At 38.4% G+C, this 26,010-nt stretch overlaps 1 protein-coding gene across 3 annotated transcripts in view; it reads left to right on the forward strand.

Moving 5' to 3' along the window:
- ZZEF1 (zinc finger ZZ-type and EF-hand domain containing 1) overlaps positions 1-26,010 on the forward strand; it is an 82,089-nt gene that overhangs the window by 42,626 nt on the left and 13,453 nt on the right. For 2 of the 3 annotated variants that reach the window (XM_077837006.1, XM_077837008.1), the window contains exons 28-48: positions 799-892; positions 1,374-1,890; positions 2,633-2,797; positions 3,964-4,083; positions 5,014-5,175; positions 5,921-6,050; positions 6,347-6,485; positions 7,435-7,600; positions 8,153-8,412; positions 9,385-9,557; positions 10,127-10,289; positions 12,860-12,996; positions 14,026-14,303; positions 15,466-15,640; positions 16,231-16,363; positions 18,461-18,657; positions 19,268-19,387; positions 20,401-20,586; positions 20,923-21,023; positions 21,619-21,754; positions 24,552-24,932. In XM_077837006.1, coding sequence (XP_077693132.1) covers positions 799-892; positions 1,374-1,890; positions 2,633-2,797; positions 3,964-4,083; positions 5,014-5,175; positions 5,921-6,050; positions 6,347-6,485; positions 7,435-7,600; positions 8,153-8,412; positions 9,385-9,557; positions 10,127-10,289; positions 12,860-12,996; positions 14,026-14,303; positions 15,466-15,640; positions 16,231-16,363; positions 18,461-18,657; positions 19,268-19,387; positions 20,401-20,586; positions 20,923-21,023; positions 21,619-21,754; positions 24,552-24,932 — 3,933 coding nt within the window. The remainder of the gene's footprint in view (positions 1-798; positions 893-1,373; positions 1,891-2,632; positions 2,798-3,963; positions 4,084-5,013; positions 5,176-5,920; positions 6,051-6,346; positions 6,486-7,434; positions 7,601-8,152; positions 8,413-9,384; positions 9,558-10,126; positions 10,290-12,859; positions 12,997-14,025; positions 14,304-15,465; positions 15,641-16,230; positions 16,364-18,460; positions 18,658-19,267; positions 19,388-20,400; positions 20,587-20,922; positions 21,024-21,618; positions 21,755-24,551; positions 24,933-26,010) is intronic. The other variant, XM_077837007.1, reaches the window with a different exon arrangement.

Consider the following 26,010-nt stretch of genomic DNA (forward strand, 5'->3'; position numbering starts at 1 on the left):
GAAAGAAATATCTCCCTCACATAGTTATTTTGGCTCTACTGTGCTAAACGGAGGAGAGGAAAGAGTAGTAAAATAATTGTGGGTTTTTTGTCATTTAAATCACCAGCTGTGGTTGAAGATATGCACAGGGATCAGATCTCTTCACTGAAAAGAGAACACACACACACACACTTACTTTTACCTGATTTAACGCTTGTGCACGACATGTCTGAAAGAACTGGGATCATCAGCTTAGCTTTCTTTTGGCTTGAAAGAGTCAAGCTTTTCAGTGGATTTCACTGGGTTGTGCCACAGGCTGACCAGCAAGACATTCTAGACCAAGGGTAGGCAACCTTTGGCACGCGTGCCAAAGGCGGGGCGCAAGCAGATTTTCAGTGGCACTCTCACTGCCCGGGTCCTGGCCACCAGTCCGGGGGGCTCTGCATTTTAATTTAATTTTAAATGAATCTTCTTAAACATTTTAAAAACCTTACTTACTTTACATACAACAATAGTTTAGTTATATATTACAGACTTATAGAAAGAGACCTTCTAAAAACATTTAAGGTTTCGCGTGCCAGTAATACATTTTAATTAGAGTGAATAAATGAAGACACGGCGCACCACTTCTGAAAGGCTGCCAGCCCCTGTGCTAGACCATAAAGGACTAGTCCTGTATTGGAGACTTAGCATGTCTTAAGAATCTCAGGAGTGGACTAATGAGATTCTCTAATTGTGGTGCAGTCTTTGTGCTGCCATGCCATCTGGATAGGCAGGATTTCACGTCTTTAATTAATTTAATTAATATCCTGTCTACAGTTAGAAATGAAGCAGAAGTTCCTGATGGGTAAAGGAAATGATACAGCAGAGAAACAGAATGTAGAAATAAGTGAAGTGAACCCAGAAATCCTTGGTAAGTGTCTTTCCTGATGGCTTAGCCTAACTTTCTTATGTAGCTCTTCTAATTTTTTCTGTGCGCAAGGAAATTAATTAGCAATTTAGGCTATCTTATGTTTAAAACTTTGTGGACCGGGATAAATTAGCTGATTTAATGTGCACTGTCTCCAGAGATTTTTCCTAAAGAATGAGAAAACAACCAGTGCACTGGATCGTCTGACTGATGATTGAACTGTCATTTTAAAAACTTTTTTGTAATGACACTTCACATGTCGCTGCTTTGTATAGTTGGTGTGAATATTTTGAATAGGCACTTGATGTTGGGTGATCCAGACTCACTATCAAGGGGCAGGAAACCATACTTTCAGGACTTTCTGGCCAGAAGATAAAAAATTAAGAGCCAATTTTTACTTAAATTACATAAGAAAGGTATTACACAATATGTGATATGGTGATTCTACTAACTTGCCTTTTTCCCCTCAATTTTTATGCTGCAGCAAAACACTGTATTCAGAAGAGCTTATTGTTGTTAAAATTTTTGCCTGTGAGAGCAAAGGCAAAAGATCTTGCTTCTGATAACTGGGTTGCTTCAGAAGTAGAGGATGTCGAACAGTACCACGACGGTAAACGTCAAAGGACTAGTTCTATCGTAGAAGCAGATTTTCAAGCAGCAAACTCATTGTCTTCGAATGGAGTAACTCATCCTGCTTCTGCAGAAAGGGGTCGAGTGGTAGACTCTGACACAAAGATTAAGCAAGTGCCAGACCCACCCCAATCCGAAGTAGCCTCTGAATCTCAAAGTAAGCTCCTTGAAAATACAGTTTCACAGCAAGAGGACACAGCATCTCCTCCCTCCACTCCAACTCGCAAATCTCAGTTCAGCCGTGGAAGACTAAGGCTGTTATCTTTTAGATCAATAGAAGAGCCTAAATCAGTGCCCACTGTGAAGGAGAAATATCCTGTACTGAAAAATATATTAGACTTTATTAAGGATCAATCACTTTCTCATGAAAGGTGAGCAAACTTGAAAATTTGCAGTCCGTTATATTTAAGGTTGAGAGATTTCAAAGGTTTCAGGTGATGGGATAAAGCATATTTTTATCTTACTTTAGTAATATTTCTCTAATTTCAGGTTCTTGAAAAACAGTCCATTATATTTTGATATCAAAGCATCAAACTTATGGCTCACAACCTACTTTAGGCTCCCAAAGAATATTTAATCTGACTCATTTAACTCACATAGAATTTCAGGATTATGAATAGTGATTACATTCCCTTACTGTCCCTATGCTGTAGTTTGCCCTGCTTCATCAAATCTGCTTGTGAGGTGGTGTTGTTGTGTCCTGTCTGTGGTTGAATGGGGAAAGAACTGCTTCTGGAAATCACAACTGCCTAGCTGAGTTAGTGGGTCTTGGATAACAGATCTAGAACAGTTAGAGAAGGGATCTTCAAAGGGCCAATATGCAAATTTTAACTGGAGGACATTCTTCCAGAACCAGCCAAAGGTTTAGAGGTTGGAACAGGGAGTTGGGAATCCTGGGTTCTGTTCCTGGCTCTGCCACCCACCCTGCGACTTTGGGTAAAATATTTGTAAATAACCCATTATTATTACCAAGGTGTTCAAGGCAATATACAGTACAGTTAATTTAGGTGCCAACTCATCAAACTTGTTTAACTTCTCAAGTGTTGATTGCATTATGAGGTACTGAAGAACGGGTGTTTTGAAGTCGTCATTGGGAGTTTGTGTTTTTCCTAGTATTTTAAAGGTCCTTGTTTTGAGAAAAGCTCAAGCCCAAAGTATCCTAGAAGTGCTGAAGACAATCCGCCAGTGTTTAGAATCTCTTGGGCAGCCTCACTGTTTCCATCCACCCTGTGTACTCTTTCTCTTGGAACTTCTGGCCTGCCAGAAAGATTTTACAAAGTAAGTATCTTTCTTAGAAAATTGGAGCTAACACTATTCTGTATAACATGTCTGCACGCCCTGACTCAATACTGATTACCCAGGGTGAAAAGAATATGAGAAGTGACGCTCTTGTGAATACAGATACAAGAGCAAGTGCATATTTTGTGCTGAGATCAATATTTAAGTTTGTGTGCACACTTCCTATGGTGCATTTTGATCGTTTACATTTTCATCGTGGTACTTGGAGAATTAGTTGCGGTATTCCTATTTATACCAACAGGGGTCAGCAGCTTACCCGCAGCATATAGCTATTAAAATGTTCCCAGTTATCTAACTGGATGACCGAAAACACAGAAAATGAGACTAGACTAGTCTTCAGACATTCACACTCTTCAGCTTTGTTTATTATTTCAGTTTAAACTGTTGCCTAAATAGGATCAGTTATCTTATTCCTTCTATAAGAATTTAAGCTGGAGCTCGGCTAGCTGGGTTAGATTAATTTTAGTTGCTCTGTCAGCAATACTTGTTTGGGAGAGTTCTTTTCCCTTTTGTGACTTTTCTCCATAAATTAATGTATTAGCTAATCTGCAGTTAGATACTTTGTTATGGAACTAGCTTCCTCTGGCAATGTCCTGTGACTAGTATTTTACCAACTCTCGAGGAGTCAAGTAAGGCACATTTTTTAGTCATACAGTTGCTTCGCCATGAACGTTGGGATTTGAAAAGATACATTTATTTTAAATATGACTGATAGGTGTTCAACATAACTCTTAAAAGATGGTGGTTATAATGTTAGTCTACATAGATTCTGAAGCTGATTGCCTGTGACTTGCTGCCCAAATGAGTTCTCATTATAGAGTGTAAGAATTGTTAGCTGCTTTCTTGCTTTTTTAAATTTATTTGAGTTGGGCTTTTCAGGCCCCAGTGGCCAAATGTTATGAGTCATCTTGATACTTTTGACAGTTCCATAGGAACAATCTGCATTTGGTGTCCTGTTTTGCACCTCACTTCTAACTCTTTTTTTGGAATAGCGCATCATCTGTTTTGTGGTTTTTAAAACTGAGCTAAAGTCCTCTTTATTCATGATGGTTTTTATTAAATTGCTACTTGTATTTGAACAAAGCGTGCTATGTGAAGTAAAGTGGTGGATTCTACATCTGCTAAACTGACTTTTTAACTTTTAGTTATTTTGGACACTTGGAAGGTTGTGGTGCTGAACTGCACAAAGAAATTCGAGAGTCCTACTATCAGCTTGTTCTCTTTTTGGTCAATGCCGTGAAGGGATTTAACAGCATTAATGACAGGTACAGAAAATAGCCTACCTATATAACATGGAATGTTATTTTTGTTACCTTTGTCCTCCCTCACACCTTCCCTCCTATTATTAGTTACTTTTATTGTCTTGCATCAAAGAAGAGTGTAAATTCCTCTGTTTGTATGTAGCTCTAATTAGGGTACGATTTTGTCACGGAGGTCACGGGTCCATGACTTCCAGAGATCTTTCTGACTTGAGCCCTGCAGCGCTTGGGAGCTATAGGGTCCCCCGCCACCCCTGGTAGCTGGGAACTGCAGGGACTGAGCTCCGGGCCTCCGCGGGAACCCCCCTGGGTGGTGTGGGGAGCCTATAGCTCCCCATTTTGTCATGCATATTTTTAGTAAAAGTCACAGATAGGTCACAGGCTTCCGTGAGTTTTTCCTTATTGCTCGTGACCTGTCCCTGATTTTTACTTAAAATATGTGTGACAAAATCTTAGCCTTAGCTGTAATTATTATTGGGGCCTTTTGGTGCTACTGTAATGCAGAAAATCACTTTTTACTTAATTTTGCTAATTAAAAAGGACAAGGATAAAATTCAACAGTACTGGATCACTTTGTTCGTTTATTTTGATGTATGTAATGTAACTTTTGCCTCTTAGTATACACTTTGAAGTATCGGTAATAGTAAATGTACTGTAGCATATTTGGCAAGAACAACAAAGCATTAGTGACAGGAGACAGCACCACAGCACACACTGCTGTTAAAACTGCACAGTGAGACAATCAACTTTTTGACGAGAACTATTGGAATTTTGAAAGCTTGTGGGTTAGTAAAGTAAGGTTCTACTGTTCATTTAATTTAACACACAATAACTTATTATTTAAGGCTTTAGTCATAAATCCTTTATTCTTTTCCCCCAAAATCATACTGTTTCAACTTCAGATTAAAGCTGTCATGGTTTTTCCAATTTGTTTAGATCATTGCTCCCTGCCTTATCCTGCGTGCAGACATCCCTCCTTCACCTCTTGGATATGAGCTGGGAACCAAGTGATCTTTCCTTTTTTGTTGATATACAGTTACCACTTCTCCTTATGACTATGTCACAAGAAAACATAAGTGTTCATGACAGTGTGATTTGGTAAGTCAGTAAGACTATCATTTTTATATAGAACTAAGTTTTTGTACAGTTTTTGGCAAGAATGAACTCTGAACTTTGAAACAAGTAGTGAAGATGCTGAAGACAGGTGAGGAAAAATTTTCAAAAGCACCTATGTCCCATTTTTCAAAAGCTTCAAAATCATTTAGGCTCCTAAGTCGCATTGTCTTAAGTGCTTTTGAAAACTTTACAGAGATGTGAAGAGTAGTAATTTCTGCACTAGCAGAAAGTTGTTTTTAAACTGACTATTGCCAAGCAGTGTCATGCTACTGGCAAGTTACCAGCAAGATAGTCATCATCTTACTCCTCTGGCCGGGAGCATCACATCTGCATGTCTCCCAGAGTGCGTTCAATTTAACCTTACCCTTTTGCCCGTGGCTTGTTTGTTCTATAAGGAAATAATCTTCATATGCCTATATTCTGTCATAGTTACCCAACAGCAGTTCTATGAGCTTGGATTTCCCAGGTGATGTGCGTTCTCCCCAGTGTGTGCACACTTTGTTTGTTTGTTTGTTTGTTTTAAACAAAACAAAAAAACCAACAACCTCCTTTGTGTGGGGGAAAGGTCTCTGGAATATTGTGGCGGTGTTTTAATTTTTAGGTGAAATACATGGTCTTGTTTTATTAGCACATTGTGTCTGAATTTTAGTTTTTAAAATAAACTATCCCAAAGTGCATTATTAGGAAGCCTGTTTGCATTCAAACTTTAATTTTGAGCTTTTTTTAGTCAGTGGAGTGAAGAAGATGAAATTGCAGACTACAAGCAAAACTCCGAGTGGATGGATGAATGTCAGGATGTAATGTTTGAGACCTGGTATGAAAAGATAGCCCAAGCTGATCCAGAGAAGCAGAGAAAGGTGACCTCATGATTTGTTTTTTATTTTTTCATGCTCCTTGCTTGTTTGAGGAAGGGGTTAAATAGGAGATTTTTTTTCAAAGGCACAAAGAAAGAGACTAGGAGCTCCCACTGGTTTTCTGGGAGTTGGGCACCAAACTCCCCTTTGTGCCTTGGAAAATCTCCTTGGAAATGCACATGTAGATATCTCATCATACTTTCTTGCAGAAGGGAACATTCTGCTTTGTGTTTAGAAAGGGCTTTCTCAAAACCAAGGAAGATTCAACATGTAAGTTTTGTGTCCATTTATTGTTTCAGATGCACATGTTTGTTGCTCGTTACTGTGACCTATTGAATGTGGACATATCATGTGATGGTTGTGATGAGATTGCACCCTGGCATCGCTACCGTTGTTTGCAGTGCAATGACATGGATCTATGTAAAACTTGTTTCCTAGGTAAGGATCTTGTCAGAAAATACTTCTGGAGCCAAAACAGTGTCTTTCCAGATCGTACATTAGAAAGCTTTCTATGAAATGAGTGAAGGGAAAGATTTTTCTTTTGGAAACTTCCCAAGATCTTAACACTTCTAGTTTTTCCTGTGTTTTCTAATCTGAATGTCACCTGCCTACATTTTCAATATATATCTGAATCATGTGCTTTTTAATGGACACGCTAACATAAGTACAACTAGAGAAGTGACTTTGAATTCACAAGTGCTTGTAAGATTCAAACTTGCAAGTTGCCAGTGTCATCTGAACTTGAATTTGGCATGGAATTCTGAACATAAAATTTCTCCTTTGTCTTTTCTCCTTCCTTTTATCTTTGATTTTTTTGTCTCCCAAACAAAAATGTAACCATATTTGATTAGTGTGGATTTCTTTTGGAGTTAATTCAATGGGTTGTACTCGAACTAGTCATATTGCAATATCCTACAAAAGGATCATGGTGAGCTGGAAAAGAGAGAATATAAGTGTTGTGAATGACATTGATCATTCAGTTCATAAAGCACAATATACTGTAGATCCTATGGTAAGGTTAATTTATATAGTAAAATAAGTTTCTCTAATATGGCATATCTGATCACTGGCTGCAATTTGGACATACCTTCACAACTCCTAGAGACTCTTTTTTCAGCGAACTGCTAGCAGAACTTTGGTGTCCAGAACTTACAAATTAGGTGTTGACTACCATTGAGTATCTAATGCTGCTTGTAGATCAAGCTCTCTACTTAGAGGTTTAGAGTTCTCTAGTCATACGTACTCCTCTAATCAATAACCATAAAAGAACAGAAAAATGACATAAGCATATACTGGCATTACGTTATGAAAAGAATAGGAAGATACAGATACTGTACCTAAAGGTCATTGCAGATGCAAACTTTTTTATTTTTTTAATTCTGCATAGGTGGCGTTAAACCTAAAGGTCATGAGGATGACCATGAAATGGTTAACATGGAATATGCCTGTGATCATTGCCAAGGGGTTATTATAGGTCGCCGGATGAACTGCAATGTGTGTGATGACTTTGATCTTTGCTATGGGTGTTATTCTGCAAAGAAATACTCGGACAGGTATTGGTCTACGATTCCATACTCACCAGCTTGTAGGCAAGAACAACAGTAATTAACACCTCCTACAGACAGTCGCTCTAATGTCACTCCTTGGGAGCCTGTGTCTGACTCCAGAACATCTAATTACCATCCTTAGGAGAAAATTAGCAAATGTTCAGCAAAAGTTTTCAGCTCTAAATCCTACCCCAACCTTCATAGTAGCTTGGTTATAAATCTTTCACACCTTTTAGTTATAAGTGTTCACTGCCCAGAAGTATGAGAATATTGAGATAGAGTTGGTGAGCATGAAAGACCCTCCTTACACATATGAATATTTACTTTCTTATTACCTCCACTACTCCAAGTTTGCTACCAATGTTGTTCACATAAACTTGATTTGCAGAGCTGGAGTTCTAGGGGCAGATCTTCAACTAGTGTAAATCATCAGTGCTCCTTTGAGCCTTGTAAGGATCTGCAGTTTGGAAGTTTGAAACATGCTTTCTATTCTTCCTTTTTCAGAAAGAAAACTTGCATTTAAACTTAAGTTCTAAACTGTAAACACTTTTCTTTCAGTCACCTTCCCACGCACAGCATCACAATATATCCGATGGTGACCATTCGAATCAGTGACCGACAGAGACTCATCCAGCCTTATATCCACAACTATTCTTGGCTACTGTTTGCTGCCTTGACTCTCTACTGTGCAGACTTGGCAAGTGGGGATGAAGTAGGAGAGAAACTTGATTCGCAGATTCTCAGTCATGCTAGAGTTCTGCAACATCAATGTATACAGCTCATTGGAGACTGCCTGATGAAAGCACAGCATGGAAAAGGTGACCCAAATCCTCTCTTTATTGAAACACAATAGTTGTTAGAGTGACCCTGGTGCAAAGCCTCTGATTAATCACTTTGCAGTTTTCCAAGGAAAGAAAAGCCTAGCGTAATATCAGAGGGAAGCTACATTTCACTAATAGTACAGAGAATGTTTTATAACTGACCATTTAGAAGTCCTATTATTAGAGTAACAATATTCTCAGTGATAATGGAACATGTGATGGAAAAACAGAAGACTTAAGAAAATTAGAGTAATATACTGGGACAACTTCTCATAAATTTTCAGTTTAAGACGACACACTGTCCCTAGATGTGGAAGCAGTTATCTTGTTTACAGGGGCCCTGAGGAAGAAAAAAAACGACATGGTTAAAAGTGTTTCTTGACCTTCACTGTTGGCCAGATAGTTTTAATCTTATTCATGATGTGGAATAAGGTGCTGCAGAAACAGTCCCATTGACTTCACTGAGACTTTCTCGCAGAGTAAGATTCTATTCCGTGTGACATAGGATGGCAGAATACAGCTCTATGTAAAATGTGTTTTGAAAGTTAAAGGTTTTCTTTAAAAGTTGGAAAAAGCTTGTTCTGTCATGCAGGTCTAATTTATAAAGTGTAAAAAAGCCGGAAATGGCTGAGAACCTAAATTGGATGGTAACAGACTGTGAGTACCAGTGATGAGTGAACCTGGTGATATTCTAAGCTCTCAACTGTGCTTGTAGCTGGTTCTGGCCACTTCAGGGTTACAATCCTGGAATCAGAGTAGCAGCCGTGTTAATCTGTATCCGCAAAAAGAAAAGGAGTACTTGTGGCACCTTAGAGACTAACAAATTTATTTGAGCATAAGCTTCGTGAACTACAGCTCACTTCATCAAAATCTGAGTCTCTTGCTAGCAGCTACCAAATTTTGGTTGTGAAACGCCACATGTCTTAGTATTCAATCCTTAAATAGATGTTTGTAATCTTTTCCCCTCAGGTTTGAAAGCTTTAGCTCTCCTCTGCATGTTGCCAGAAGGTGAATCTTTCTCAGGGAATGAGACCACTTCTGTGAGCCCTCCAAAAGGTGGCGCTATAGAGGGCCATGCTGGTGATAAAGCAGCCAACAGAATGAATAAAAAGCCAAGGACAGGCTCTTTTGTATATTGCAATGTAAGTACTGCTTTACGAAATTCCAAAGTACAGTTCAGTTGATGCCCATTCTTGTATGATCCTCAACAGTGATAAATATTTCCATTCTTTGCTCCAGTGATCTGGGGTACAGTAAGTGAACTGGCACGTTATACCTGCATTGCTGGGTCACCTCACATTTCTAAAGTTGACTTTGATTCCGAAAGCTGTGTGTGAGAAAGACAAAACAACATTTTCCCTCTGAATGGGCCGTGGGTGCCTAAATTAGTTTTCAGGGATGTAGTGCCCCTCCCCAGGGCTTCCAATTCTGTTACAATTTGATTTCATAGGCCAAATAGTTTCTCACGTAAGAGAAACTTGTTTGTGGATGTAATATTACATATAACATAGGAAAAAGTGTAATTTTCATTTTGTATATGGAATCTTAAGGCCTGAACATAGCATGAAATATATCAATGAAGGGTTTTTATAATTTAAAATAACTTTTTTTGTCAAGTGAAAATTTATTGACTCAGTTTCTTTCTGTGGCTTTAACTCGGTGAATTAAATTCTTCAGTCTCTTGGTTTGTATATTTTTGTTTTATTTTTAGGGGAAAGGAGATGTTTGTGATGAAATTCAGTCTTCTATAGAAAAACAAGATAGCCAAAGCAATCCTCCTAGTGCTCCTTTATCAAAGAAAGATGTTTTGAGCCAGGATTCAGAGACACTGACTCTTAATTCTGTAGATGATAGCATATCTTCACATCTTCCAGGTAAGAGATTTCCCATTTCATCCAACATACACATACTCCAAACATATACACAGCTGTATTTTTGTGTCCATCCTTATCTTGTACATGTGTAAATAGATTCCGTTTCAGTAAACAGTCTACTACATCAAGACCTGATCATCTTATTGCTTTGGAATACCCATACGTAGAGCATTTTACCTGGATTTCAATTTGTACAGATTGCCACACAGCTAGCAGTAGGTTTGAAAGATCAACCTGAATTGCATACGTTATGTGATTTCGGTAAAGTATATTACCAATTATAGTGCTATTGGATCTAATACATTACAAAGATTAAGCATGCTTTCTTGCTTAGTAAATTTCTCCCTGGCATTTCAAACCCATTTCTCTACATTACTCAAGTGAATATAGTCAATATAATCATTATCTGCTTGCCGTGTATTAAGTTGCAGAGATGATTTAAATCTTTTTCTCTTCCTTCCCCTCTCTGTGTTCTTCGTTTTCATTTTTCTACTATTTTAAAGTCCATTCCTTCCCTTTGTGTTCTCTTCAAAGTGTATGTCAAAAGCTGTGCTGTGCCTATGATCTTGTCTTTTTTTAAATTTTTCGTATAAAATTGCAGGTTTTATAGAGATGCCTTTATTGATTAAGGTATATAATAGAAAGTACTGCTTACATTTTTAAAAAAACTAAATAGTGGTTAGTAAAATGAAATAATGGTTTAATAGTACCCTTGTATAATACAAGTTATTTGTCAGACATAATTTTAATGATATTTAAACAAGATTTAAGATCCCATGCACAGTATTATCCATGTGTGGCTGTATTCACAAGGGACTGGAGAATCTAATTACAAGCCAATGTTCTCATAATGTCAGTTTTTCCTCCCTAAGCCAGAAATGAAGGGTTTCCTAGGGTGAAAATATGTAGAGGCAATTCTCAAAAGAGAAAGAAAGATGACTTAACAGTACTGTAACTTCATTTATCTCTGCAAACCCATTTCTCACTCCTTTTGGATTGCTGTTGACATCTTCGCATCAGTGAGAAGGAAATGGGGACAATTGTGGAATCAAGTCTGCCCATAGATGACAAGTTGGGAGACCACCATATCATGGATTAACAGGCTTAGTGCTACACCCCAGCTTTTAAACAGTGTCTCTTGGAGGAACCTCTTCAGTGTGGCAGATCCCCAGGGAGTCCCACTTCTTCCTTCAGGGTAGGCTCCCAGTCTCCTTGCCTCCCCGACTCAAGTCTCTGAGCTCCGGTACTCCTGCTTCAATACTGTGAGCTCTGCCCAGCAAGTCCCATTGAGGTAGACTCCTGTAGAGATTTGTGTACACTTCAAGAATGCACCTCGGCAAGTATTTGCAGTGGCACCCAAGCTACATTTTCAAAACAGAGTAGGATTTATTAGTCAACTGGAACACAGTATTGGAAGTCCTTGGGTTAGCCTAGAGAAATAAAGGATGAAACGTAGTGCATTCTGGTCAATACTAAGCAGTTCACTAGCCATGCTGTAGTGAACTCCATGTCAGGCTCTGTCTCTCTCAGACCTCCTGAGTCAGTTCCAGGGGAGAGCAGCCAGCCACCTCCAGAAACCAACTCTTTGTCTCCTGGAGGTCATCTCTGTGCTTTGTTCTTTGGGCAGGGCCATAAGGAGTTCACAGACGCTGCTGAAAGGCAGAGAAAAGCTCCTTCCTCTGGGTTATTGGTTGCTAGGTGTCAAATGTTCTGGTGATTGGGGCTTTCCATTGTCTTCTAGGGTTTTCCGTTTATATGGGCTGGCCTTGGTAAATCCTTTTAGTGACCCATTCAGTCCACTCAGATAGTTAGACACACATCTGTCTCTCTCCTGTGTCTCTCGGTCTGCCCTGAAAGCAGTCTTAATCATATTTCCTACACTGGGTAGCAGTGCACAGTATAGGGGGAAACTGAAGCACACAGAGGATACATAAAAATACTTCCAAAAAAATCCTGCTTCATCACAACCCATGCCTTAAAAGCAAAGCTTTTTGATTTAGTCTGTCTTTTCTAGCTATACTCACCCACTCATTTCAAATCAGGTATAGGTTTAGCAGTCAGTATTTCTGAGAACCCATGAAGTTGGAAGTTAAATGTTTTTTGCAGTATTTAAAAGCTGGGATTCCACCCATTCATATTGTATACGCAGCAGTGGTTCTAATTCTAGTAGTCCGAGACACACAAGCTTCTGAAATAAGGTTTGATAAAGTTGGAAGAGGAGACACAAGATGGTAATCAGAATGATGTGACTTTAAATGATGTGAGCCAGCTTACTAGGTGTAGGGTTTGTTATAAAGATGCATTAATGTAGTATTGTTTGAAATGAGACTATACATTAACGCACACTAAGGAACTTGTAGTGCAAGCCAGCAGGGTCCACGGAGGGTGTACCTCATGCTAGTGTGGTCTAGAATTGACAGCCTGCTGGTGTGCACTAACGCACTGTGTAGACAAGCACATCATCTTTATATTTGTCTATTTATACTTACTATTTCAGACTTTAAATGTCAAATTTTCACTTATGTTCTACAGTTTTACTGTTTTTAAATTCATATTTATTTAAAACACAGATGTTGAAAATTCAGAAGATTCATCCCAAAAGCAGGCAGAGAAGGCTCTAATGCCTAGCCAGGAGCAAGTCTTTGCTGAATGCTCTCAGAAGAGGATTCTTGGCTTGCTGGCAGCTATGTTACCACCTTTCAGATCTGTAAGAATGAAGTACAACCCCTTCTACCCTACCCCTCAGGAAACTAGTTGATTTGTGACACACACTGATGAGAAAAATGGGGAAAATTCAAGCTGAAACAAATGATGTAATGGGAGAAGGAGAGGCTGGGAAGGTGCGGGCAGGGAAGAGCTATTCTTGTTCTTCCTTTTTGCTAGCTTATGTCAAAATGCTGATGTTGAAGTGTTTTATTACATTATGTAGTTACATTATTAATTAACCACCAACCATCAGGTAAAGTTCACATTTGTTTGTTGTCTAACTTTAAATCAGCCCAACTAAATGTGATACTAACATTTTTGCTCTGGGCTTATGCACCAGGTTTTACCACAGAGTAAATTCCTCTCCTTGTCCCCCCCCCATCCTATTTTGTGGGAAAAGTATTTCCAATATAAAAGAAACATAACTGAAAGCAGCTTGAAAAGGCCACAGGCCCTCTTCCCCCATCCCCTAAACATCTTGCAAGGGCCACAGGAGTTGTTTTCCCTCAGTTCTGGTTGTCCCTATTGATTTTGCACCAATGAGTAGGCTTATCACTATGCAGTTAATTTGTGTCTCAGTTCTTTTCTGGGTGCACACTTGGTAAGCTTAGCTAGAAAAAATTCACTGTATCCAGTATGACCGTTACAGTATTCATCCTGTATCCAGTATGACTTTTACGGGCGCTTATCTCTCAAATCAAAAGCAATTTTTTCTTTAGCAATGGAAGTATCTTCTCAGCCAGAGCTATTTCCATGCCAGACTTCACTTTCTACATGCCAGAAGTTCTTAAACTTTTTTAAAAATTGTGTTTTTGTTTACTTCCTCATGCTGAGAAGTGGTTGAATAATTTTCCCTCACATTTTCCCCCTTTATGTAGATACAAGGCTGGAAAAGTTCAGCCAAAAAGGTGAAGGTTTCTGAGCATTGAGTAACTAATAAGTTACTCGAACCCTCATTATACTGTATAACTATGACTAAAGGCTTTGCTATATTTTCTGTTCTAATGAGATTTTTCTTTCTTATTTATAGGGATGCACAATGTCTTTGATTAACCTGGAACAGATCCTCCCACTGATGTTTCAGGTTGTAATCTCCAATGCTGGCCACTTAAATGAAACCTATCATTTAACCCTGGGTCTTCTGGGCCAGTTAATTCTGAGACTTATGCCTGCAGAAGTCGATGCTGCAGTGACAAAGGTCCTTTCAGCCAAACACAGCCTGTTTGCAGCAGGAGATGGGTCTACAGTGCCAGAAGGCTGGAAGACTACTCATCTTTTGTTCAGTCTGGGAGCCGTATGCTTAGACAGGTGCTTTTTTTAATGTTAATCTTTAAGAGAATTCTTGATTTTATATGCTCAACAGGAGGAGGGGAGGAGTGTAACCTGATTTGGGTTAATTCTTGAGCCCAGTCCTGTGAAGTGCATATTAGCCATAGCTCCCATTGAAGTCAACATCTCTTAGGGTCATGCCACGTGATGCTATCAACTGGGAGATGGGTAATTTTCAGAGGCTAATATAGGACACTGTTGTGGAAGAGGTAGGATTTTGGGGTTTAGAGAAGAGCAAGGGCCAGTCCTACTACCTAAACGTTTGATGTGACCTGTTTCCCTATCCTCCTAATTCCAACATGTACCTCAGTCCAGAAGAAGGTAGGTCATATCAAAAGGTCAAGCTGGAAAGAACCAACATGGGGAGGCAAGGCCTATAGTGAAGGATAGAGGGAGCTGTCTTTGTAGAGGAGTCTAGAAAGGTAGAAAGAAGTCTTGCATTCAGGGAGAGATAATAAAGTTGCTTTGAAGGTACAGTCTTCAGTACCTTAAGTGGAAGTAGAACACTCTCTTGAAGAGTGAAGGTTAATAGCATGCTTTGTTAAATACTGTGTTAAGTATTATTCTTCACTCTAGGTTGTTTTTATTTGGGAAGAGGAATTGGACAGGTTAATAAACCAATTAGAAAAGCATGCAGATATAAAGATAGAATACACAGAGAATCTACTGGTCTTATAAAGAGATTCATGAATCAAGGAAATACACAATCCTTTGTATTATGTGAAGCTATTTTGGCATCCAATTATATCAAAATATTAAGTCAGCAAATTAAATCTCTAAAACAGATTTCCCAAGCCTGTCTTACTCATCTGCAAGGAGAAGCAAAGGAAGGAAAGAAAATTTCCAGTCCTAAACTAAAGTTAGCGAGACCATGTGTTGCCTTGAATTTCTATCAACTTTTTTTATTCATTGTGGCCTTCAATCCTATTTAAGATGGCAGGCCAATGTGATTTTTTTTTTTTTAATGATTTAATGATGAGTGGAATTAATAGCATTCATATATCTGAATTCAAATCCTCAAGCGATGCTATGAAAAAGTAAGATCTTCTGACGTTTGGAAATGATTTTGTGTTTTGAGGGAAAATAGTTGTGTAACAGTGTGTAGTCAAACCACCTAATACAGTCGAACCTTGTTTTCCAGCCGCATAGGTCTGGACTGGGCATGCTCCATGGCGGATATTCTTCGAGCTTTGAACTCCTCTGCACAGTGGCATAGTGTGATTGCAGCTTTCACAGACCATTGTATTAAGCAGCTGCCCTTCCAGTTAAAACACACCAATATCTTCACCTTATTGGTACTTGTTGGATTTCCAGAGGTAATTGGAATACTGATCAATACATAATGATTTGAGCTATGATAATTACAAATTCTACTTTTAAACACTAAAAACTACACTTTCATGCCATAAATTGACAAAAGCCACAAAACTCAGAGATATGTCTGAGACTTCATCCTTCGTCTCTTGCACAGTTGGTTGTAGTCTTTGTCTAATGGAAAACAATATAATTACATAGCTCTGGTTTTGCTTGGATACATTTCATTGTGGGCAACTTGTAACCAGCAACTTGAAATCCAGAATAGCATAACATTGAACATCAAAAAAGGGCTTTATACCAGTATAAAATAAGCCATTATTCTTAATATTGGTATCTCTGATATATCACCAGAGTACCATTAAGTTGTTAATATGCACCTGAGGTATTTTGTTACAAAAATCTACTTCATATGTCTAAATACCAGCACATATTTGGCAATGGACAATTGTTTAAATAATAAGTATGGTATTAACTGTAACCAAAATGCAGCCACATATATAAGATAATGTAAAAAATAAAAGTTATAAGTATTATACGAAGTTAGACTGGTAACTGAAGTCCTTTGTCTCCCTTTGTTTTGCTAATGCAGGTGCTGTGTATGGGAACTCGCTCCGTGTACATGGATAATGCCAACGAGCCTCATAATGTTATCATCCTAAAGCACTTTACTGAGAAAAACAGGGCGGTTGTTGTAGACATCAAAACCCGGAAAAGGAAAACAGGTTCCTTGACATTCTTATATCTAAGAATCATGTGATATTTCCTTACAGTATCTCTTATGAGTACCCAAAACCTGAAGTTTTAGTAAATGATTTTATACAGAGCTTTATGAGCTGGATTCCTTTTAGAAAATATATCTGATTTCCACCCATAAAGCAGAACAAATTTTTTAGGTTTCTGCTAAACTAATATAACATCACTTGGTACAAGAATTTTTGCTTTTATAAATGTACTCAGAATATGACACTTCCTATTGTTGTTGCAGAGACTTCACAAAACAGTCCTTGTATCTGAAGTTAACATGACAGTTGTTTATTTGGTCATTGCTGCTGTCTTGTCCTTTATTTGCGAGTGTTTAAAAGGTTTTAATTAATTGCAAATTTAAAAATACTTACTCCTCCGGCATATACTTAACCCCGCCACCCAAAGGAGCATGCACAGCATAAATATATGCTGGTCAGTTCACTCTGCTGCCCAGAAATGAATCTTCAAATATCTTAATGGCCATTCTGACAGTAAATATGACATGAGCACCTACTAGCAGATGGAGTCTGGGGGGCGGGGGAGAAAGGCCCTATGAAATATGCTAATTGTCAGTAAAGGGACCAGTGTTAGCTGTGACCCAACCAGGTTTTTCCTGTCCCATTGCAAAGAATGAGGCTATGTAGTCAGATAAACCCTACTTTTTTAATACTACACAATTTCAAGTCTGTGAAATCTCCCCTGGAAGTTATGAAATAAGACTAAACAAGAAACTTTGACAGTCATGCTACATTCAATGCAAAAATGATTGTTATGTACCAGATGTGCTGATCTGTAGTCTAGGGAGGATGTGTTATCTCTGACATCTTAGAATGATGCATTCTGGGGCATGGCAGTAGAATGGGCTTGCTAGTGTAACCTTTAAATATGCTTTAAAGGGTGTCTTTTGTTTGTACTGGACACTCTGCATACTGTAGTTGTATTGCAAGCAAAATCCAAAATAAAGACTTTTTAAAATTTAATTTTACCTTGTTCAGAAAAATCACAAGGTAAAGCCCAAATAGAAATTGCATAGTAAACAAAACAAATTATGAAAGTTGATCTTTTCAGTCTTAGCATATAGTGTTTAGTGGCAACACATAACTCTACCAGTGCACTAAGATTTTGAAACTAATAAAACAAATACTATTATGCATGCCAGCAACATTGAAATTATTGTAGTACTTAAAAGTAGGTGGAAAGCGAAGGATTATCTAGTTAAGAAGCTTCACTTTGATAATCAGGAAGGTTCAGACATATAGGTGTGGACTCTCTTGTTTTCTCATTGGTTGAGTCAAAAATGGATCAGGCATTAGCAGGAATAGTGAAAGGAGGACATAATAATTTAATTCACCAGATCAGTTTTGGGTCATTAGTTTTCCCTCATTTTGTCTGTTCCGTGAGATAACACTTGTACTTCTGTGCCCACTGACTCTCTGTCTAGTGCTAAACAGAAGTATGTGCTATTTTTAACTATACTTGCGATTATATTCAGTACAAAGGAAGTGGTAAGAAGACAGCTCACTATCCAAGCATTTTTATTCTGTACTAAAAGGGAAGAGAACATTTTTATCAATACGCTCCAACAAAAATGAGGAAAATGTGTAGCTGTAGCAAAACTGTATGCCCTCATGAAGGAATTCATGTCACCAGTTTTAAATGTGATTCTGCTTTATTGGAATTTAATTCCCACTTTAATTATTGACTTGAATATACTTGTCTAGTTTTAACTTAATGCTTAGTGTTAGGAGAGGACTTGCCAGCATCTCTTTTGCTGTGATTCCTATAAAAAACTTAACAGTTAGGCTGCTAGTGTGCTTAGACCGCGGCGTATCCTACTGATCTGTATTGTCTCCCTTGTACTCTCTTGCTGGTCTGTGTGTCTGGCCACATGTTGCCTTTTGTTTTATACTTTAGATTATAAATTCTTTGGGGGCAGGTTCTGTGTTTGTGCAGCCTGGCACAATTGGACCCTGGTCCATGACTGGGTCTCCCAGACGCTACATTAATACAAATGATAAGTATAATAAACTGAGCCTAGAGGAAAATTCCAACATGACAGGTTTTTTTTCTTCTAGTAAAAGACTACCAGTTGGCTCAGAAATGTGAACAAGAGAGCACTGAATCCCAAACCCAGCTGAGACAGTATCTCCAGCATTTTGCTTTTATAACCAGCCACCTTTTGCAGACCAGCATGGACAGTAGCTATGCAGAGGCAGTGGAAGCCACCTGGGTCTTGTCTCTTGCTCTGAAAGGATTGTACAGAACACTTAAGGTGATTTTTTTTTTTTTAAATGTCTTACTAGCTACATAAAAGTTTGGAGTGAAGACTGTGAGCTGTCTGGGTCAGGGGCCATCCTATGTATGCAGCACCTCATGTCATGGGGACCTGATCCTTGAGGGGTTCTTGTAATAGCCAAGGTCATTTTTCAGACTTGGCCCCTTGCATCCTCTGCATAAAGAGTCTGAGAGCGTAGCTCAAAAGAGTAGATTAAGGAATATTGTTGACATGTGTTTGATCAATTTTCCTCTGTGATAAGGCTGACTGTGAAGATGCTGGACCATAATGGTAGATTTTGGTCAGAGTGGAGGAAATATGGGTGGGGGAATTCTCAAAACTCTGAGGAAAAAATTATGCATTTGAGTTCATCTGGCCTTTTTTGTTGTGCGGAGTACAATTAGTTTTACTCTAACAACAACGAGGTAGTAGTGGTATTACACATCTCATTGCGAGTACTGTTAAAGACTTGAGTAGTGAGAAACTCTATAGTTTTGCTGGAATTTAAAAAAAATAAAAATTATTTTTCTCATAAAGAAGGTCCTGCTCAGTTAGAATTGTGTATTTTCAGGCAGCTCTCACGGTAACTTTTCTCTCTCTTTGACAGACTCATAGTTTTGAGGAAATCCAAGCAGCCTTTCTTCAGTCGGGCTTACTTAAGCTGCTGGTGAAGAAGTGCAGCAAAGGAACTGGTTTCAGTAAGACATGGCTTCTCAGAGACTTGGAAGTAAGAGAATAATAACATTTTGTGACAGTCAGTGTAGCCATTGGCATAAAAGCTCAAGGCATCGCATTTTCACCGCACGTTAAACTTTTGAAGCATTATTGTTTACGTATTAAATATATTTACCATTTTGTTCCCAGAACATGATGGAGAATGCCTTTTGAGTACTGCTAGTGTTGAACTGATATAATCTGAGATTTTTGAAGGGGCTTATTGGGGGTCGGAGCCAAAGTCTCCATGCAATTTTTTTTTCCAATTCCTTTTAGCCCTTTTGAAAATCCCAGCTTTTAACTTCAAAAATCGTATCCGTAGATCTCCAAGAGACCTATTCGATACTGATGCTGTACACAGTACTTAAGCAGATACACATGAATCATTACAATAGTGTAACTGGTGGGAGATCCAACATACACTTGGACACTTGCTTCTTTTGAACATCTGTTATTGCAGGGAGAATTGGCAGTGTGCTTTTCTATGTTATGGCAACAGACAAAGCTCTGTGAGGTTTTTCTCATGGTGTCTGTACTGGCCTTGATGCTTACAGTTGATCTAAATTGGCAAGACCAAGGTGATGTGTTACCCTGCTGCTCTTCCTAATAATGAGTAGTTAATGTTACTGGGCATACTGGAGCCAAATATCTAACTTATTTTTTTTCAGGAAAGGAACTGGTGGCTAAAAAACACCATTTTGCCTGTAGATGATGATTACAGCTAACTCTATTATGTTCCCATCTTGGAGTGCTTGAATATTAATATACTCAAACTTGTTTAAGAATTAATGTTTTTTCTCTGTTTTTTTTAAATGTATGGTTAATTATTTGAGACGTCTTCATAGAAGCCTGTAAAACGTAAAGCACTTATGGAATGGGAAATGCTGTTTAAGTGCTGTTCCTCTTTAGAAAAGCATGCGTTAATAAACGTAGTCCCGGTGTTTATAATGTTCTTACAAGTGCCAGTTGCAGCTACACTAATACTGCCTACAGGTGTTATACCATATGTTGCCTTTCTCCATGCAGATTTTGTCAATAATGCTGTACTCCTCAAAGAAGGAGATCAGCTCCCTGGCTGAACGTGAGGATACAGAACTAGAGGAAAGGGACCGAGATCAGAACGTGGACCCATCCATCAGTCCCATTGATCTGGATCAGAGCAAACTTGATCCTCTAGAGGGCTTGGATGAAGCAACCAAAATATGTTTCTTGGTACTTATTAGACTAACTGTTTTTCCCATTTCTGAAGATATTGTGCCTCATTTGGATTACACAAAATTGTATCCATATGTTGGTCTTTAATACAGATTTTACTTTTAATTTTTAGTTATTCGTAAACTGATTCTGGTATTATTGCTTAAATTAAGTATAATTTTATGCTTGGACTGCAATAATAAATATTTCTAATGTTTTTAGTAAATTATTGCTGTAGAGATTATGAAATTCATAAGTCCTTTATTCATGTGCTGAACAGGAAAAATGTGTGTGTAGATAACCCCAATTGAAATTCATCTTTCCTCGCCTAACCTTACCTCAGTTTTATTTCAGATGACGCATGACGCACTCAATGCACCATTGCATATTCTTCGTGCCATGTATGAGCTGCAGATGAAAAGAACAGATTCTTTCTTCCTGGAAGTTCAAAAGAGGTAAGTGAACTATTGAATCCAGCAGAAAAAGTCATTGAATGTGAAAGGTAACTTTTACTCAGTTAACAGGGAAGCTAAGCAGAAACTGCTGTAAAGAAAAGGATATGGAACTGCTTTGTAGTGTTTCCTAAAATGTAATTGGAAAATTGACTCCTGTTACATTTGGAACTGTAGATGTGAGGACAGAAGCTAACATTTTTGAAGTATGTTGTATGTTCCTTTGGATAGCTTTACTCACATGCACAGTATATCTCTGTAGAAGAAACTGCTTTTATGGATGGAAAGTCAGCAAGATACCAGTATTTCTCAAATGTCCTCCTAACTGAGGAAGAGTGATGTGCATAGACTTACTGGCACTCAGAGCAGCTTCTGGTACCATCTGCTTCTTACCAAATCAAGTTGGAAGACATGAACGTATTTTTCAGTTAATAAGATCAAACGAGAATGTTATTTGATCTGACCTCACAAAAGAGTAAGGCAGTACTTGGATAAGAGCTTTCTAAATGCAAGTCAGGGAAGCTTTACATGCAAATATATCTTTTTTTTTTTTTTTTTTAAAGTTTATTGACTGACTGCAAAATTTGTCACTTTTAAGGTTTGATGGAGATGTAATTACAACAGATGAAAGGATCCGAACACTGGCCCAGAAATGGCAACCCAGCAAGCGTTTGAGATTGGAAGAGCAGAGTTCGAAAGCAGTGGATACAGACATGATCATCTTGCCATGTTTGGTGTGTGCTCTCTTTTTAAAAAAAAAAAAAGAAAGAAAAAGGGGGAGGGGAAGAAAAGAAAATTTGATATCACAAGACTTGGTAAAAAGAAAAGCAATACTTGTGGCACCTTAGAGACTAACCAGTTTATTTGGGCATAAGCTTTCGTGAGCTACAGCTCACTTCATCGGATGCATGTGCGCTACAGCTCACGAAAGCTTATGCTCAAATAAATTGGTTAGTCTCTAAGGTGCCACAAGTACTCCTTTTCTTTTTGCGAATACAGACTAACATGGCTGCTACTCTGAAACAAGACTTAGTGATTCAAATAATTTAGAAGGTCCGAATTTAAGATTGTTGTTAAAGCTCCTGAGATTAATCTGTTTTATTGTGTTAAAAAGAATAGGCAAGATATCAGCAAGAACTTAGCTTTCTTCTCTGCAGCTTCTCTTGAAGATTTAGAAGAACTAGATTTTCGATCAGGAGAACAAATTATGGCTTTATTGGAATGCTATGAATTCCTTATCTCATACAAGAGAGATTTGACCTAATATACAACTATAAACATGTACACTGACCACCTCACTGCAATGTAACCATGTGAATAACTTCAGTAATACCAAAGAATGGTGAATCTGTTTTGCCAAAATGGACAGCATGACTCTAGTAGCAAAAGAGAAGTTAAGTGAATATATAACTAGGTAGCAAGTGTCAATTAACCGTATATTGGGATGCAACTAAAATGCAGGAAATCTTGAATCTAAAATGCAGGCCCAACATGGATCCATGGAGAAGCTCAGGTATTTATGGGCATCACTAATCTTCACTTACAGGAAACATATATTTAAAACATTAATTTCTTTTAAAAAACAGCTTATTTAATACTTACTGGCTTCTACAAATGGATAATGATCTGGAGGATGGTGTAGATTGCACCCTCAGCAAGTTTGCGGATGACACTAAACTGGGAGGAGTGGTAGATATGCTGGAGGGTAGGGATAGGATACAGAGGAACCTAGACAAATTGGAGGATTGGGCCAAAAGAAATCCGATGAGGTTCAACAAGGACAAGTGCAGATTCCTGCACTTAGGACAGAAGAATCCCATGCACCGCTACAGATTAGGGACCGAATGGCTAGGCAGCAGTTCTGCAGAGAAGGACTTAGGGGTGACAGTGGACGAGAAGCTGGATATGAGTCAACAGTGTGCCCTTGTTGCCAAAAAGGCCAATGGCATTTTGGGGTATATAAGTAGGGGCATTGCCAGCAGATCGAGGGACGTGATCGTTGCCCTCTATTCGACATTGGTGAGGCCTCATCTGGAGTACTGCGTCCAGTTTTGGGCTCCAAAAGGATGTGGAGAAGAAGGCTACAAGAAGGATGTGGAGAAATTGGAGAGAGTCCAGCGAAGGGCAACAAAAATGATTAGGGGTTTGGAACACATGACTTATGAGGAGAGGCTGAGGGAACTGGGATTGTTTAGTCTACGGAAGAGAAGAATGAGGGGGGATTTGATAGCTGCTTTTAACTACCTGAAAGGTGGAACCAAAGAGGATGGATCTAGACTATTCTCAGTGATAGCAGATGACAGAACAAGGAGTAATGGTCTCAAGTTGCAGTGGAGGAGATTTAGGTTGGATATTAGGAAAAACTTTTTCCCTAGGAGGGTGGTGAAACACTGGAATGCGTTACCTAGGGAGGTGGTGGAATCCCCTTCCTTAGAAGTTTTTAAGGTCAGGCTTGACAAAGCCCTAGCTGGGATGATTTAGTTGGGATTGGTCCTGCTCTGGGCAGGGGGTTGGACTAGATTACCTCCAGAGGTCCCTTCCAACTCTGATATTCTATGATTCTATGATAAATCTGTATTTGATATTGCGAAGATCTACAATATAGTGTCATGGTAATTTATGGATGTTCTCATTTAATGACCATCCACAAAAAGATTAAGCATGGATTCATAGTATTTTAAGGCCTGAGGACATATCATAATCTAGTATGACCTTTCACATTGTATGGGTCATAGAATTTCATCCAGTCATTCCAGTATCTACCCCACTGATTTGTGCTTGAAGTGCACGTATCTTTTAGAAAAACATCCAGTCTTGATTTTAAAGACTCCAAGGGATGGAGAATTAACCACATATATTGGTAATCTGTTCCAGTACTAAACTTACCTTCAGTTTAAAAAAAAAAAAAAAGAAATTGCATCTTTGTATTCTTTGCATATTTGATACCTTAGTACATTTATGGCTTATCTAAAATGACATTGAAAAATGGGCCCATTTTCCACTAAACAAGAATGAAGATAGATCCGTGTTTGGTACTGGGCATTTGAGTTCCTTAGTAGACTAGCATGGCTTGTGGAACACCGTGGTATTTGACAGAAATGCCAGCTAGATCTTCACCAAAGGGTCAGGAAGGAAATAAAGCTGCTAATTTCTTAGTCCCTCTTCAGTGGCTGTGATTACTGGGATAATCAGTAGTTACAATACATCTAACAGGAGAACCACAAAAAAGGTGTGGAGCATTATCACTAGTGCTTCACCTGTACAATTCAGCTTAAGTTTAAGCTCTCAGTGTTCAGAATCAGTTGGTTCTTGCCTGCATTTAATATCAGTGGTATATAATTTGTAATGATATACATTAATACCAGGGGCAAACTTAAGGTAAATTGTCCACAGGCAGACTTAGTTGTGTTCTCTATGAAAGATTGGAGCTTGTAATTTTTGATGAGTCTATCAACCTGTAAACAGCTAATTAAACTTTTGGTCATAGATTTGTAGACATGAAGAAGTAAATTGCTCTGAATCTGTTTTCAGGCTTGTGCTTGTCTTTTACAGTCAAAACCTGTACTCTGTGATAAAGCCACTGAGGAATCCAATCCCATTACCCAGAAACTGATAACCAACACGGAGAGTGATCTCCAGCTTAGCTATGCCAAACAGCGTCGCACCAAGAGTTCCATACTCTTACACAAAGAGCTGGATTCCAGGAGCAAAAAAGCTGTGCGGGATTACCTGTATCGGGTGAACGAGGCTACTGCTGTTCTTTATGCCAGGCATGTACTTGCCTCGTTGTTGGCTGAATGGCCTGATGACATGGCAGTAAATGAAGAAATCCTGGAGCTCAGTGGCCCAGCGCACATGACTTACATTTTGGACATGCTTATGCAGCTAGAGGAGAAGCAGCGATGGGAGAAGGTAATTGGGCTGCATTTGTATGTCTGAGTCAATCCGATATGTACATAAACTTCCAGCTGATTAGCAAACTCCCAGAGATACTTGTGATTCTTTTTAAAAAAAATAAATACAAAACCTTCAAAGACTTTAAGCTTCAAATCATATATTTCTTCTATAATAAAAACTCCGTTCTCAGCCAGAAACAATGGGGTTTGACAATATTTTTACAGAAGGACTTTGTGACCAACAGAAAACTGAAAAACATACTTCTTTTGGATGCAGCATTTCAAATAAATGAGCAATTAGGATGGGGAAAATTCTGTTCTGCATAGAAGTCAATGAGATAAGGAGCCAAATTTGAGTGCTGTTTTTAGCTTGGTTTCAGTATGTATTTTAAAAATCTTCTGTGTATTAAAAAATAAAAGTTTGTTACCAGCAAACAAGGTCTCAGAATTGTAGCTGAAGACAAGTAATAACTACCTAGCTATCCATACAGCACCTAACGTAGTTGTGTCTCCAGATTAGGGCTTTTGGACGCTACTGGAATATAACTAATAAAGTGTATGTGCATATCCAGGAAACAAATACTCCTCCAATATCTTTTCTTGCATTATTCAGCTGGCTGTTTCACCATGCCTCATCTCAGCCCTGGCCTCTGTTGCACACATGCTTAGAGCTTAGGTTAAGAACTGGTTGTTAATCAAAAAGAAAATTGAAATATCCGGACTTCCTCATTAATTTACGTACAGGAATTTGAGTCCATTTTGTCTTCACGTAGTCTTAATTTTTGGCTTCCTGAGTTAAGTCAGAATCATCCATTGCCATAGATATGTTCAGACTTCCCAGATACTGGAAGAAAGAAGTAGCGTTTTAAACTTTGTCTTTATTTTTTTTTAAAGTAAACATATATAAGAACATTGCTGAAGGAATTCTCCATATATTTTTCTAAAACCAAAGGTTGTTTGCTAGTAAACATCCTGGTTATATCAATATGGTTTTAAATATCAACTTTGAGTATCCGTCTTAAAAATCCAAATAAATACCATTTAGTCTAGAGTCTGCATTTCAGACTCTGCTTCCACTATCACCACTTTGTTTA

This window comes from Eretmochelys imbricata, chromosome 17 (genome assembly GCF_965152235.1).
Source record: "Eretmochelys imbricata isolate rEreImb1 chromosome 17, rEreImb1.hap1, whole genome shotgun sequence".
Lineage (NCBI taxonomy): Eukaryota > Metazoa > Chordata > Testudines > Cheloniidae > Eretmochelys > Eretmochelys imbricata.